At 44.3% G+C, this 15,837-nt stretch overlaps 1 protein-coding gene across 6 annotated transcripts in view; it reads right to left on the reverse strand.

Annotated features, from left to right (window-relative positions):
- The window catches only part of atp11c (ATPase phospholipid transporting 11C (ATP11C blood group)), a 40,503-nt gene extending 24,890 nt beyond the window's left edge, over window positions 1-15,613 (reverse strand). For 4 of the 6 annotated variants that reach the window (XM_079352362.1, XM_079352359.1, XM_079352358.1 and 1 more), the window contains exons 1-2: window positions 15,007-15,613; window positions 1,495-1,614 (exon numbers count right to left, since the gene is read on the reverse strand). In XM_079352362.1, coding sequence (XP_079208488.1) covers window positions 1,495-1,614; window positions 15,007-15,033 — 147 coding nt within the window. In that variant the 5' untranslated portion in view covers window positions 15,034-15,613. Of the gene's footprint in view, window positions 1-1,494; window positions 1,615-8,231; window positions 8,414-15,006 lie in introns of those variants that run through there. The other 2 variants (XM_079352363.1, XM_079352361.1) reach the window with 2 other exon arrangements.
- Between the last annotated feature and the right edge of the window lie 224 nt (window positions 15,614-15,837).

Raw genomic sequence — 15,837 nt, forward strand, 5'->3', positions numbered from 1 at the left:
CTTGAACGCTGAGCCAATAAACTTATCAGGCCGGGGACTGTGTCTGTTTATTTCTTATTCTGTAAGTGGCCATGACTGCTGCTGATAGCATCGCAGACACTTTTATCTGCTTAAATCCCTGAGAGGTGGCTCAACAATACCCTGTTAGTAACTTTGTGCCACACTACAGTGCATCAGGGTGAAAAACACACACAGGCAGGGCATCGTGAAGAAATGGCAATAAGGCGGTGTTTATGAAGGGGGGAATGTCTGAATGGGGATAGTGTTGAAATGCAACGGCAGCAGAATGGACCATCTCATTTTGCCAGAGGAAAAGAGAGTGAAAGTAATGAGAAAAGGGTTGGTGATGGTTGGATGGGGGTGGGGGGGGGGCTGCGGCGCTGCAGCAATGAGAGCGAAATGGAGGAGAGGCAGAGATTGGTCGTTGCAGAGTGCAAAAGCAACAGGATGATGGAGAGCGGAGGCATGGAGGAGCATAAACACTACAGCCGGGGTAATTAAAGGCTGTTTACCCTGACATGCTGGCAGGAGCCAATTGATTGGCCCATCCTCAGTGGGACCCTCTGCACCACTATAAATCCTAGTCCCCTGTCGAACTCTCACATCGTGCGTCCTTCTCATCATCACCCTTCATATCCATAACCTGCGCCATACCGCTGACACAGGACTGACGGGGGAGATTTAGATGGAAGTGTGTGTGTGTGTGTGTGTGGGGGGGGGGGGGGGGGGGGGGCAGCATGCTCTGGCATTGAAAAGAAGCCAATGCAGAAATGCAAAAGAACTGCAGTTCCTCATGTGTCCACTTGAGACTGGATCCAAAAGCCCAAAAAAAGAGACGCCTAACCTCGTAACATTTTGACAGGATATACAACATGTTTATAGTCTGCTACAGAAAACTATTTTGTTCTGAATAGCTCACGTCTTTATCATGGGTGTCGTCGCTGTTCACCAGGAGTCGACCTCGCGCTTTAAAGGTTGAGCAAAAGTAAGGTCGAGAGCCTTTTCAATAAGGCAGCTGCCACCAGTACGCTTCAAAATGACCCACCAGTAACCAATAGGTGACGTCCCTGAGACGACAACCATGTGTTATACACTCTCGGGGTCTATCAGAGCCTCAATGGGGGGCAGGGAGAGAGACAGCCGAAATGCCCACCCTGCAAGTACATTACTACATACATTATGTGTATTTCACTGCCACAGCCACTGCTCTCATGACAGACAAATAATCTCCTTCCATAGGGAGCGAGGATGAGCGGCAGTGGGAGGAGGAATAAAGAGAGGAGGACGCAGGAATGCTCAGGACTGTTCAAGAGTTCATTTTGCACTCCAAGTGTTAGATAAGAGAAGAAAAAAAAAAAAAAAAAAGGCCTAGAGGCAGTTGGAAGGAAATATGCAGAGGAGCTGAGAAACACACAGAGAGGTATATGAATTTAATCTCAGTGTAAGGCCAGACTGCTGCGCTGGGAGACGTGTGTGTTTGTGTGTCATTCTCACCTTAGAGGACACGATCCTGTTATCACAGAACTTGGGTGGGATGAAAGCTTCATTGGTTGAACTTGAGCGATGGCCAACGTAGATAGTTCGGCTGTCCACTCTTCTCTCATCGCCGCCAAACTGGAGGAGGCGGGAGCAAAGGAGGGAGGGGAGGACAATGAAGGAGAGGAAGAAGGAAGCATGTTTTAGTGGTTTTAGGTACTTCTCTTAAATAAACAGAGATTAGACTTCCACCTTAATATGAAAATAAATGACTATAATAAGAATTAGAGAGAAAGGACTTAAATTGTCCGTCTAACATAACGATGAAGGATGCAGACTAAATCAATACAAACATGAATAAAATGTTTTATGGTTCTTTGTTATCTCAGCTGCAGAAAATCCACAATAATCAGCCAGGCTTTTGTAAAGGCCATAAAACATTTTACAAGGTGATGAAGCCTAAAGTCCACCCACAGGTCAAGAATTAAGAGATTAGAAATTCTACTCGGGTGCAGAGAATAATAATTATAAAAAAAAATAATAATAAAATTTAAAAAAAGGCTCTGGAAGCACTCTACCGGAAAAGAGTTGAGCACCAGCCAATCCCTCCGAGAGGGGATGAAGAAAAGTATGACAAGGGTCAGCGGGCCAAGATGAGGATCGCGCGAGGACCATAACTTAATTTCTTTTCTCCTGGGTGGTCACTCATCGATGATAAACGAGTAATAAATGCAGGCAGCCAAGAGAAAAATGCTGCGCTCAGATTTATGGCTTGAGCTGTCTTGTCGTGATGCAGATGGCAGGGTGATAGGGGACACACACACACACACACACACACACACACACACACACACACACACACACACACACACACACACACACACACACACACACACACACACACACACACACACACACACACACACACACACACACACACACACACACACACACACACACACACACACACACACTATTTTACGGTATCCTTGTTTGAAAAGTTAGAAACAAGTGTGTAAATGATGAACTAAAAAAAAAAAAAAAAGAATTTAAGAATTGGAAATCCGTTTTTTCTTTTTTCTCCACTGAGTCTAACTGCAACATGAGGTGTTTCTTACACGTCACTTATGATCTCCAAGTGGAAACATTCAATCATTAACATTCTTTGAAGGCTTTTAGAGAGATTTCATTGTTCGGTTGTATCAAAGTCTATAAAGCAGCCTTGTTACAGTTTCAGAATAAAACTGGTTAAGTAAGAGGATTTCATGTGGACTGGTCTGCTTTGAACAATGCTGAGTCTGTTTAACAAGGGCACAAGAATCACCCACACACACGGACACACACACACACACAATACAGCATATTGCCTTATTACAAATATCATTGACTGTAATGGACTTGGAAATGAAAAGAATCTGGACTGTACTCAAGCAAAAAAAAAAATGTTCCTGAATAGTGCAGCCTAGAAATCTTTCCCTTGCTGTTCTTTCAATGGCCTCAATTTCTGTCCTGACTTTGGCTTTTCTTTCTTGGGGGGGGGGGAGGGGGGGGAGAGGGCTGGATGATCATGATAGCAGCAGAGCGAGCACACTGGATCAGCTCGAGCTACTGCACCCTGATTTGTTTCCACCTGCTCTTCTTTCTCATCCTTATCTCTACATGGAAGGAGATTCTTTCCACTCTCAGGGGCAGAATAACACAAACACATAGTGAAGATATTACGGTGATAAGCTGCTGACCATTTTAAGCACCAAACCAGGTTTGCATCATTTAAGGTAATACAATCTCAAACAAGGTCCCACTTAAGAAATCTTGAGGCGCTTCAGGGAGATGAATTGTTGAAGATTTGGATTAATTCATGAAGTGGTCTATTCTATTTGTGTATGATGCGTGATGTTTGACCATCACTGGCTTCATCAGCTTCATCTGAGAGAATGTGGTCGCTGCCGTTCTCCAGCTGCTTCATGAGCCTGTGCTGTCTATACTGAAAATACCTGTCATTTGGGACATTTTACTCGCTTTATTTTTCTGGGCCATATTTTATTCAACAATGTACGGGAACTCATGAGATTCCCATCTGGTGTTGTTAATAATTTAACTTTATTTTTCAAAAGAGAAAAAAAAAAAAGAAAAAGAAAAAAGGGAACATATTAAGTCTGCCTTTCATTTTGACGTCAACTGACATCTGCACATCTTATTCTGAATCATGTGCACACATCCAGCAAACACACACAATCGATGAACATGGCTCACCACGACAAAAAGGTTTTCTCAAACATCAGTCTGGATACACATGTGGGCCTGTATCATCAAAAACTGCCACTATCTCAGTAATACCACTTTTATAATGTGTTTTTATGGATATCCTGGGTCTTCTCTTCAGGTTTGAAATCTAATAATTTTTTAATTTATATGTGGATTTTATAAGTGGATAGGCTACAAAGTGGTCACGTGTACTGTATGTTTCCATTCGTGCTTTCAGCTCAAATACAACTTGTGCGTTCAATAGTTTTGCCTGTTAATTGTTCGAGGTTTTGCAGGCAGGGGGTCTGTTTTCTCTGACATAAAGGCCAGTAACATGTGGCTTTAAGAGACAAATTACCATGAACATCTGACACTGGATAGGCGCCAGGGAGCGTGTGAACTATGGCCACCTGGACAGGGAGCTGCTCAGACTCTGCTGCTGATGAGACGTTAGAGCTTAGAAGGACCTGAAAGACTCGTATTTATGCATGTGTGCTGGATTATAACGCTCCAACACCATTCCAGTTTACACAATCCCGTGCTTCTCAGTAATGGAGCAAACGAAAGGCTGAATCCTTATCTTCCTTTTAGAACAATAACGGCTCGGTCTTGAGCACCAAGCCAACAGTGTGCACGAGCAGCAGTGATCACACCTTCAGTGTTTCTGTCCAAATCTACCATCTCCAGTCTGCTCGGTACACAGTGACTCTCCGCCGTCAGCAGGACCGGACAGACCTGGCTGCCAGAGGATGGAGGCAAAGAGAGTGGGAGGAGGAGAAAGTGTGGGAGAGGGAGGAAGTATAACAGGATGCAAAGACACAAGGATATCCAGGTTGTTGTTTTTTTTTTTTTATATCGAACAACAAGCGCCCGATAGGAGCAGCAAGACAAGAACAACCCCACGGACTACCTTGTTCATTTTCTTGTTTTAATCAGATGCCGTGTCGCTGGCAGCTACACTACCTCTGAGCAATCTCTGAATTTATTATCAGTATTCTGGATCTGCTATGCAGCCAACACCTAATAGAACATTTAAAAAAAAAAAAAAAAAAGCAGTGCAAGAGCAGAAGCAATCAGGTGGCCGACTACAGGCTGTGCAGACAAAACATGAACTGCAAGCACAGAAGAATTTACAAAGCAAATTAGCCTGGAGTCAGAGGACGTGCAAAGGGCTCCAGCTTCAGGATCACAGGTCATACGGTCAACACAAAGAGTTGGCCGGCTTCCCCTGAAGTGCCAATCTTTTAACTGTACCCATCTCTTTAAAAGATTGATTATGCACACGGGCCACGCTGAAGCACGCCGTTTCAAGGTCAAAGGCCTATCAACACTTGTTTTTATGTAGATTTAGTTCACAGTGGCAGCAATCTACAAAAAGCCAGCTCGAGTCTTCAGAGAGGATTCTCAAAAAGACAATGGTGGCGCATACACGCACATAATTCAGGCAGACAATTTGACTGTACGTACATCAAGTGAGAAGTTCCCTCCCTCCTGATGTGTCAAAGATAAGAAAGAAACTATTGAACGGTCATTGAATTAGAGGTGGATTCCCTGGAAAATATAATGAGGGTCGGACCATCAGGCCTACTTCATTTTGGAGCGTTGACGTGATCGTAATGTTCATCCACAAAACGGGGATCAAAAGGCCTCACGAGAAATGCTAATGTAAGAGAGGGGCGGGGGCAAAAATGCAACGGATTACATTATGTTTGCCCCTTCGTCAAAGGTCAAAACAAAACCATTCCATGCCAAGGATGTTAGCAAGCAAAGCAAAAGTGGCCGAGAGTCAAGTGCTGTTATTTCTGTAGCAAACAGTGGTTCATCCCTGATGAAAAAGCAACAGCTCTATAAATGTGAATGAAGGTCAATAACGCAAACATCCAATGATCAACTGAGCTGAAAATGCAAGGCTCAGTCAGAAATAAACATGACATGCTTTCAAGGACTCAGACACTGCAACAAATGAGGCCTTTAACTTGAGTTTTGCACATAGTGAGCAAGTAGTTCGGGGGGGGGGGGGGAGACGACAATGATTGTTAGAGCGCATTCAGCTTCTGCCAAACTCCAAATGATGACTCAAGCCTTATGACACGGCGTCCTGTCACACCGTCTCACTACTCGGTGACTATCCTGCTTTGTCACAGGCTGCATGCAGGACTGTGCTACAAACCATCATGGCACCAACTGTCTGACAGGAACTTTCTGCCACCGATTTGGCACCTCTCAGTTTCCCAGATTTCTCAACTCTGTCATGAATTGAACTCTTCTTTTGGTGTGCTTGTCTATGTCTACGTCTTTTGGTGTGCTTGTCTATGTCTACGTCTTTTGGTGTGCTTGTCTATGTCTATCTATCACATAAGAACCATAGAGCACTCCCAGCACATCCAGTTTCCTTTGCCATGGCCCTCCTTCAAGACGTGTCACCTTTTAAGGTCTACAAGTCTGACAGAGAGCACCCAGTAAGGTTCTGCGTCTGAGGTCTGCTCTGAAACAGCAACGTGTTTTATTTAATGTGTGCATCTGGAGGTGGTCAGCTTTGTGTCGAGCTTTTAACTGAGGCTTGGCGGGTGTTTGGCGTCAAGCGAGCTAATCTGACAAGTTTGTTTTTTTTCAGCAAACAGGAAATGGACATGAAGCTGTGATGTGTGGTGGAAAATGTGGCGGCTGAGAGAACGTTAGGCGATGACTGAGTAAGGCTTTTTGGTCTACTAGAGCTTGTGGTCACTTAAAACGGATGGCTTTACTTTTCATAGACAGACACTCTGGTAAATTAAGAAAAAAAAGTACGCTCCAAAAAGGATACAGTAGTTTGGCTTTATTCTGTTCAGTCTGCTCTGCTGTGGTTTTGTAATTTAGAATGAGGAGACCAAAAAAAAACAAACAAGCTAATTCAGTCAGGAATGCAGGAGCTGTGCCATTAAGCTTAAAAAAAAAATGCTCGAAGAAAATCTACTTAAACACATTTAATGAGGTGTGAGGGAGCTGTGTGAAGAAGCGAGAGCGCCAGGGACCTGCGCTTGTACCTCTTTATGTCCTGCACGTGTACTAATAACACTCTGCAGCGCGGCGAGAACCACGGAAGCGCTGTTAGGTTGGTGTTCGCGTTTGACCTCGGTATCCATTTCATGTAACTCTCTTTGCAAAAAAAAAAAAAAAAAAAAAGGATCCGAGCCACACACTGTCTAATTACTCATTCAGGTTTAGCGCTACATGAGGAGAGTGGGCTGCGTGTGAGAGTGCCTCAGTCCCTTATCATTTTCTACGCCTTAACAACATCTGCTCCGAGTGCATCTTATCTCTCCTATCAGCTTTTATGATGTTGCTCTCAGCGCAAGTTGATTCACCACAGGTCGACCTTATCTGCAGCTTAATGCAGTACCTGTGAGCAGTTTTCCCTGGGAACAGGGAAGCTTTAAGGAAGGATAAATTACAGTAATTCATCTAAGCCTGAACACTAAAAAGAAATGTTGTCTTAGCGAACAGGAAAAGATGGAAGACCAAAGGAAAAAATGCTTAAGTGCCACTAAACCACTTTGAGAAATGTTGATGACAACAGTAAAAGGAGACTAACTGCAACATGAAGTGGGTACAATGACAGGCTGAATGGCGCTGAGTGATGAATGTTTGAATAAAAGGGGAAAGATGCACACAGTGAGTCAATGCTGTTCGTCACTGCAGTGCTCTCGATGCTTTGTCATTCTCTCCAGCATTTCTTCTCAGCAACTCGTCGCTCTTCTTCTTCTTCTTCTTCTGTCTCACTAATTGTAACGCTCTTAGATTTGATTACACATCCAAGAGCTCATTGCTCCAGGCAGCAGTAAAATGCACAAAAGCTGGGTTCTCTTTTGAAGAAAATATAGCAGTGAGACAAACGAACATCCCATGAAAAGTTAGTCACCAGAGTGGCTTTAAAAGTATTTACCTTTTTGATTCATTCCCGCTGAAATAAAGAAATTATTTCACACCCCTGATTTGTCTTCTTTCAGAACAAAGACTGATTACCCTTTAATGAAATTACATTCAGCAATTTATCCCATCGATCACATCTCTCAGTTACAGTTGACCTTTCTTATACACTTTTTCAGCTTCTTCTAAATATTTAAAACCCGAGGGAGTAAGAAAAAAAAACCATACGAGGTCATTTTACATCAGAACATTGTTACTCAGCCTGGTGTCTAAAGAGTCTGTCGATACGTTAAGGCGAACAAATCGTGGGGCGATTGGCAGAGTTACTCATGGTAAGATCAGTTAAGATACATGGCCTCCAATTATGACACAAGCACGACGCGGCAATCCTGCAAACATCTCTGAACTCCATGATCATCAAGCAGCTTATTCTTTTGTAAATTAAATAAAGCAATTGAAATATCAACAGCAGTGATCCAATAAATGCATCATAATGGTCAGGACATCCATATATTGTACTGTCATTATTTTTGCCTCACCCATAATATCAAAGCAAGTAAAAGTAGAGCCAAGTACCAGCATAGCCAAATGAAAACTCGAGTTACCTCCATCATGGGCTCACCAGGATTTGGCCTGCACCACAGACCACACACCCCATATCCACCGTCTCCCCTGTTTGCTCTCACTGATGAATGGGCCCCACAGCGTAATAATAGTTCAACTTGAACTGAGGGCTGATCCTAAGGAGCTGTTGTGGATAGGCAAAGGCCCATTGTTCAGCCAGCATCCCTGCAGCTGTAGGAGACACAGAGAGTTCTGTACCATGAGGCTGGTACTGGCCTACATTACGCCGTGTCCCTCGACAATGGGGAGGAGGGGAAACTCATCTAGATCTCGCACTGGCAGCCGCTTCCTCAATCATTCTGATGCCTCAAATAATATATTTTTTTTTTTTTAAATCACAGACACTCATACCAGTTTTCCAACGCCTGTAGCCTACTGAGAGGTTTTGCTATGAGGAACCGTTGGCATTTTGTGACGAGGTGACAAGTAGCTGTGAAATGAAAGCCTTTTGTTTTCATATGAGGAGTGAACTGCTCTTGGTTTCTGTCAGCGCACAATGTGAATACACACCATGCAAATCATGGTTGGGGAACCAGTGGCCCTTGGCTTCAGACGAGAAGTTGAACTAAGACAAATGGCTGAAGAAGTTCCAACAGGAAATGTGTAAGCAAGTCACACAATGCTGATAGCAGTCTGTGGTCATCTGTGTTGTTGAGGCTGTTCCTAAAAAAAGAAGCTTACAGGCTAAGGAGAAGACACGCATGAAGTTATACGATGAACTGAAGTTAAACCGAAGTTTAGCGCTCACTCTGCAAGTTATTTTTTAACTGGTTTATAGGTTTAAAGCACGAGTGCACACACACACACACTGGTTTGGGTTTTTTCATCACGTGTTACTCCTTCTTCTCCTCTGGCTCGAACTTTGTCCCCCTGAGCTTCCATCCTCTAGCTTGGCGAGTCCTCCAGCCAATGACAAAAGCGGAAAGGTTTCCTCTAACCGAGACACTTTGTGTTTTAAGACGAACACATTTCGAGGCAGCAGCCGAGTCCCACTTTAATCTATAATTAAAGAGAATTTAAAGTAGTGTGGCCATAAATGGAGAGTGTTTTTTTTCCAGCCAAGTGCACATACTCTCTGTACTCTGTTTTAGTGCATGCGTGTGTGTGTGTGTGTGCGTGTGCGCACGCGATGACAAATCACAAGATTCAGCTCCTCAGATGAAGTTTCTTGATCCAGCTGCTTTTCTTCTGCGTATGGTACGGGTTGTAACTTAACTAAACAGCAACACACTTCAGTGGCTTTAATCCGCTGGCAGAGAGCCATGCAATAACAACAGAGAGGCATTAACAGTACATCTTAATGCTGACAAGCTTTAAAGAAGAAAGATCTGCATCTCAGTGTCAGCCCTACTGATGACATTATCTTTAATAATGTACCAAGCTACACTGGCTGTAATTGCTTTTCAATTAATTATCCAAAGACTCTGCATAGCGGGGCTAACGAGACTAATGACGAAAATCAATGTGGCTCTTTCCGTCTTCTGCTCACACGGGCTTGGTTGATTTGGGTTTTCCCTCACCAAGCGTTTCCTCCCACTGAACTGTGACCACTTTTAAAAGAGACTCGGTTTTTTTTCTTCCTCCCTGCGACTGAGCAACGCCGCCTGCAGCGGCTGGGATTTCGCCGTGCAGATAATGATTGTAGGCTGAGGTGTTCGTGTGTTTGGGAGAGGGCACGTTCGCTCGCCTTCAAGCCCTCGTTAAATCCTCTCAGGGACGTCGCGGTTTCCCGTCTCGGTGTCAGCGAGTGCACTATCACTTCAGGTGACTGTGTGTGTGTGTGTGTGTGTGTGTGTAAGGGGGGGGGGGGGATGGGATGATGAAACGTCACAGATGCTACCGTTCCTCTTTCTCCCTGCGTGCAAAGACACAGAGAGTGAGACATAGAGCGACAAAAAAAAAAAGAGAAAACACAGACACACACACACACACACACACACACACACACACCTCAGCATTCCCTCCACATCTCATTGCGATGCTCTCTGGGCAATGCTGGAGCTGTAGTGTAGCACAGGAAATCTCTGGCTGAGCCTTTATACATATATGGATGATGAGGATGCATTCTGAGCGGCGCTAGACTGGCGAGGATACGCGGGGTCAGAGAAAAGGGAGGAGCGGCGTGAGGAGAATTCAAAATAAATGAAGCGACCTGAATTATTTAGAGATACAAACTGAGAATTCAACCTGGCTTTTAAAGTGGGAGTGGGAAAAAAAATGCCACAAAAAGCCATCCGTGGTCCCCTTGTATCCAAGCAAACCTGCCCACTTCAATGTTAACCACTGCAGGAAGCCCAAAAGAGCCTGTCCATTAGGTGGAGAGGGAGATGGAGAGGTGCTCCCCCCCCCCCCAGCTTCACTTCAGTTTCTCAGGTTTGAGTCACGCAGGGCTTTCGGTACTCCCCCACTATATTTCATCAGCCTGCTAACCCCACAGCCAGTCGTTTATTCCTTCACACCGCCTCCTTCCCTCCTCACACTAAATATATTTATTATCCTGCTGTGTGTTGCAGATGAGCTCCTTTGGCTGGGTTTCCATTACTGGGCAGAATGCATGCGAGCAGGCGGACGGAGAGGAAGGAAGAGAAAAAGAAATCAGAGTAAGCAATTCTGTTGGCCAGCCTGTTCGCGATACCAGACTAATGGCGGCAAAACTGAGTGCAGCCCTAATCAATACGCATCTCTCCTAATCAAAAAAAAAGGGCCTGATAAATCACTGGCCTGCATGCCTTGTGTGGTCCGTGGCCTTCAGATCTACTCTTACCCTAATTACTCACCCATAAAGTGACAACTCTGTTCAAAGACTCGTGCATCTCATCAGCGAATAAAAAGCCCCCGAATGTTTGAGAACAGGTGCTTGCTTGCTTGCTTGCTTGCTTGCTTGCTTGCTCACAGAAGTGAGGCGCACATTGAAGCATGACCGACCTACATGCAAAACAGAAAAACCTATTTGGACGCCGATGAAGCAGAAGAGCAACACAGTGAAGAAACGAGAAGGATGAACATTTGAGTGTCACCAAATGTGGGACGTTTTACTAGTTCACAGAATAGTTGCATTCATTTTTATCACTGAACCAAACATGAGCTTCCCACAAGCTAAACGTATACCGGTTTATCAAGAAAGACAACTTAGCATCTTGTGTGTATCATAAAAAGATGTTTGGATGGAAAATCACCTGTGCAGTGCGGCTGTGAATGTCAACATTGTCAAGTGTGGCCGAGAGCTGTGGGTGCACGGGAAATGACAGTAGTTTACAGAACCCCGGTGCTGACATGCAATCCTTCACACATAACTCCGTCTCCTGCCATGGGGAGGGTTTGCTCAGGCGCCTGGGTCACAGTCAAGTAGGGACACATCTGAGCTCAGCGCATCATTCACCCTGCAGCAGGGTAGATAGTCCGAAGAGAGATGGAGTGGAGGGTGGAAAGTTGAGGGGGGGGGGAAGCACGAGTCAAGTGTTGCACCCCGAGCAGAGTCCAAAAAAAAAATAAAAAATCAGGACGCATGCCTTAGAACATAAGTGGATTAGCATGGTGGAGAGGAACGTGGAGAACCCCCTCAGCCTTAGAACAAAATCCTCCTCCTCAAAAGATGCACTTCAAAGCCGTATCGGGCCACGAGGAAAAAAAAAAAAAAAGCAGGTAGCATCAAAGGTGGATGTTCTGCGTTATGGAAATGACTCGTGTAATGCCACGACGAACTGAAAGCTACACCAAAGTAAAAACCTGTTTATTGGAATGTCTCGCGGTGTTTGAAAATGCTTCGGAGACAGAAAACAGGCGGAGTCTCTGAGAGCGGTCCTGCCGGTCCATAACGTTGTGTCAAAGTAACCCCAGAGAGGCCGATCTTAAAAATGCGAGCCAAGTCTTGGCACGTTGGTGCTAAATTGAACCAACCGGGACAACTTCTACTCTTCAACAGGAAACATCATTTACAAGCATGAAACGGTTCACCTCGCATTATGTTTTACAAGTAATTACATTTAAGGGAGCTGCCACCTTCTGACATTGTTTTAATGAGGAATTAATCTGCCATTATTGACTTGATTAACTGTTGTGGTAATAAGATGTGTAAAAGAGAGAGAAAAAAAACTAAAATACTGAGTTGAATTTCAGGAAGAACAAAAAAAAAAGTTGTTTTTTTTAGGCAAAGTTTTGTCATCTTCGCCTAACAAAGAACTTTGAAGATTATCTGATTTATCAAAGAACTGGCTGATTGTCTCAACACTGAGTTTTTATAGAAGCCAAACACAAAGCCTTTCCGTCGGTGTCACTGTGCCTAATATCCTGCCTTTGTGCGCAGGATGAGGGCACCTGTGGAGTTGCCGACTGTGTGCGAGGCTGCTCAACTCTGCTGCATGACTTCAACCAAGCGGAGGAGGAGGAGTAACACTACAACGGCCACAGAAAGAGGACGCTTCACACGTACGGTTTCATCGAGCCACAGAGTGGGAGGAGGCCTTATTTAAAAAAAAAAAAAAAGACACAGCAAGGTGCTGCTTGGCTGATGGTGTTTTCATGGGTCGGTGATGTTCGCCATGTAGTCGAAGCAGGGGCTCGCACCATGAATGCTATCACATTTCTGCACAGGCTCCACCTCTCACAGATCACACTGCTGCCTTGAAGGGCTTGAACGAACATCAAAGGGAAGTGTGTGATTTTGCATTCCTGTCAGAGTATTACAACCTCTGGAGCCCCCCCCCAATAAAAAAACCCCTGCTCTCGACCGTTCCCATAGCCCTCTTTAATAGTTTCCAAAAGACACACTCAGGGTTTAGTGGCACATAGTGAGAGAGTCAAGTGAGACATGTGGAGCTTCCTCTGTGCCTTCTGGCATGAGTAGGCAATCCCACATTTTCTCCTTATCCCTCTCCCTCCCCGTGATGCGCATGTACCTCCCATGGGCAAGGGGAGGATGGTGTGAATCAGGAGGCAGGGAGCCAGAAGCCTGAGATAACGGCACTGTGTGTGCATCACGACAGTGTGGCTGGCTGCTCCGCACAAAATATTATTTACAGCTCACACTGAAGAGGAATTACAGCAGCAATCCTCTCCAGAAGCAGGAAAGAAAAAAAATCAGCTGACCTGGCAACACTTAGAGGGAGGCCATGAGGAGGGTCAGGCACTATAATTATTATATTGCTTCCCTTTATTCACTGTCAGTATCTATACTGCTCACGGAGCCTTTGGGGGATTCAACCAAGCGTTGACAACAGGTTAGTGGTGCATAAGAGGCTGATAAAGCAGCAGTAAAGGTGGTTTAGCCTATATAAACCCTGCCTCGCACAGAGTTACTCCACTCTTAACTAGCCGGCCTGTGATTGATGAACGTATGAGGAAGGCAATGAAACCAATGGAGGAGTTTTAAAAGGCTGACAATTAAATTGACCAATCGTGAAACAGGAGATCAAAGCAGTTCATCCAGGCCGAATAACAACTTCTCATGTGTATTTAGGTAATGCATAGAAGTGACACAGGAGCCCGGGAAGATTGCTAGTGACAACCCTTGTGCATCCGAATGATTATTAATAGTGATTATTATTCTCCATGAAGTGATCAACTGTTCGTCCATGAGTCTAAGTAAAACAAAAGGAACACTGTGATAGCCTTCAATGCCTGTGTGTCAATTGCTTAAAAAAAAAAGTTTTAAAGTAGGTTTGAGTAGAAATTGAATGAAAACCAACAAATATTTCGGTTTAAGCCGAATGGCCCATTTGTAGAGGAATGGTATGACATTATGTATGAAATCTACGCCATGGAAAGAATAACCCTTTTCTGTGAGACGAGAGAAAGCTAAATTCGAGGAAACTTGGGAAAAGTGTAAAATGTGTATCGCTCCTAAACGCCCTTGTTTTTCTTTAACTGCTTGTAAATGCATCGTTTTATCTTTTTGCCATTTCAAAACACCCCATGTTCTGTTCATATAAGTACATTTAAAAAAAACATGTAAAGATGAATCACTGTATATTTCCATCAAAACTATGCAGCATGTGATAAGTGTTGATATGTGACTCTAAATAAAGAGAAAAATAAAAGAAAACCAACAAATACATTCAGGTTTCAGTGACAGCTTACAGACGTTTGGATGGTTAAACGGCTACAACTGATCTACTGATGAATTTGTTGCTGATTGATTTTCTGCCTTCTGATAATAATGGACACATGTAACCATGAAACTTGCGCATGCGGTTTGATTCATGTCGGTGTGTATATTTTTAGCCTTTGGGACCTTGGAGAAAAGCAGTCCAGGTCCCTGGAGACAGGTTGCTCCGCTCTTAATTTAGCTTCAGTTGTTTTTTAAAAAAGGCTGTTTTATATATAATAATAGAGGTATGGCGCTTTCATCACTTTACATTTGATGCCTGAGTAGTGAGAAGGTGAGGTTTCCATGGTGATAAGCTGGCAAACAGTGTCCTGGACGTGTATATTTTAAGGACTCTTCAGTTTTAGCTTACATCTTGTCGTGACTTCCTGGTTTGTTTTTTGGGGGAACTTAACTAGCAGTGAGCTAACAGGCTGAATAACACAGTGAGACACACAACAGCTGCTTCGTGTTATCCGCCTGTGTGAAGTAACAACAGTTTGTTTTAAGCTCCGTAGTTTCTCGTGAATTTTACAGGAAAGAAAGGGGAGGGGGGGCAGCTCACATTTTTCCAGCAGTTAATACAACACAGCTAGCAGGAGGATGTAATAAGCTAACAATGTTTATATATGGGTGTGTGTATGTGTTGTAGTGTAAATCCAATGCTCACGTACCAAACGGTTGAGTCCTCTCCGTAGCATCTTCTTGATTCTCTTCTTTTGATTTGGTGATACTGATGAACTCTTCTGACTCAACAGACGCCTCCGGGCTCTGTCTCTCCGGGGAATAACTTTACATGTATGTTAGTTAACCTGCTAGCTCCTTGGCTATCTATTCTCTACTCTAACGTTAGTTCTATCTATATGAAATGCCGCAGCGACGCTACATCGTTTCCATTTTGTTTGATTTCGGTATCTTCGCACCATTCGCATTCTCACCCCCCTGATATATTTTCCGCGTTGCGGTGTAGCCTACGAGTCGCGCTTCCCTTCGCTCCAGGCTGAGACAGTCCCTGACATTTCGCTCTGCGCCCTGTTGCTTACACTCGTACGAATCATTTGTCGCGCTCAAGTCTACCTCCAAGTTGACTGGGAAACTGTCTCTCTCTCTCTCACACACACACGGGAACTTCCCTTCTCTTGTGTAATCTCTACGCACAGGTCGCCTCACCTCCCTGTCAAACAATTTTTTACTCCACCAGCAGCAGCAGCAGCAGCAGCAACCCGCAAACGTTCCCACGTTCTCAAGCTCCACCCGGCGAAGGTGCGGCGGCTTTCGCTCCCACACGGCATTCTGGGTAATGTGGTCTGAAGTCAAACTACAATCTTTCGAGGTGATAGTTGGTGAATGCAACTCACAGAGCACTACAAGCCTCATGTGAATAACTCGATTTAAAGATGATGGAGCAGAGACAACATCATCTCGTATATTAGAATGACTGATAATAAGCTGTAGGTGTATATTATTCAAGTATCTGAGCACAACCCACAGCAAATACTTCAATG

Source organism: Symphodus melops (genome assembly GCF_947650265.1).
Source record: "Symphodus melops genome assembly, chromosome: 9".
NCBI lineage: Eukaryota > Metazoa > Chordata > Actinopteri > Labriformes > Labridae > Symphodus > Symphodus melops.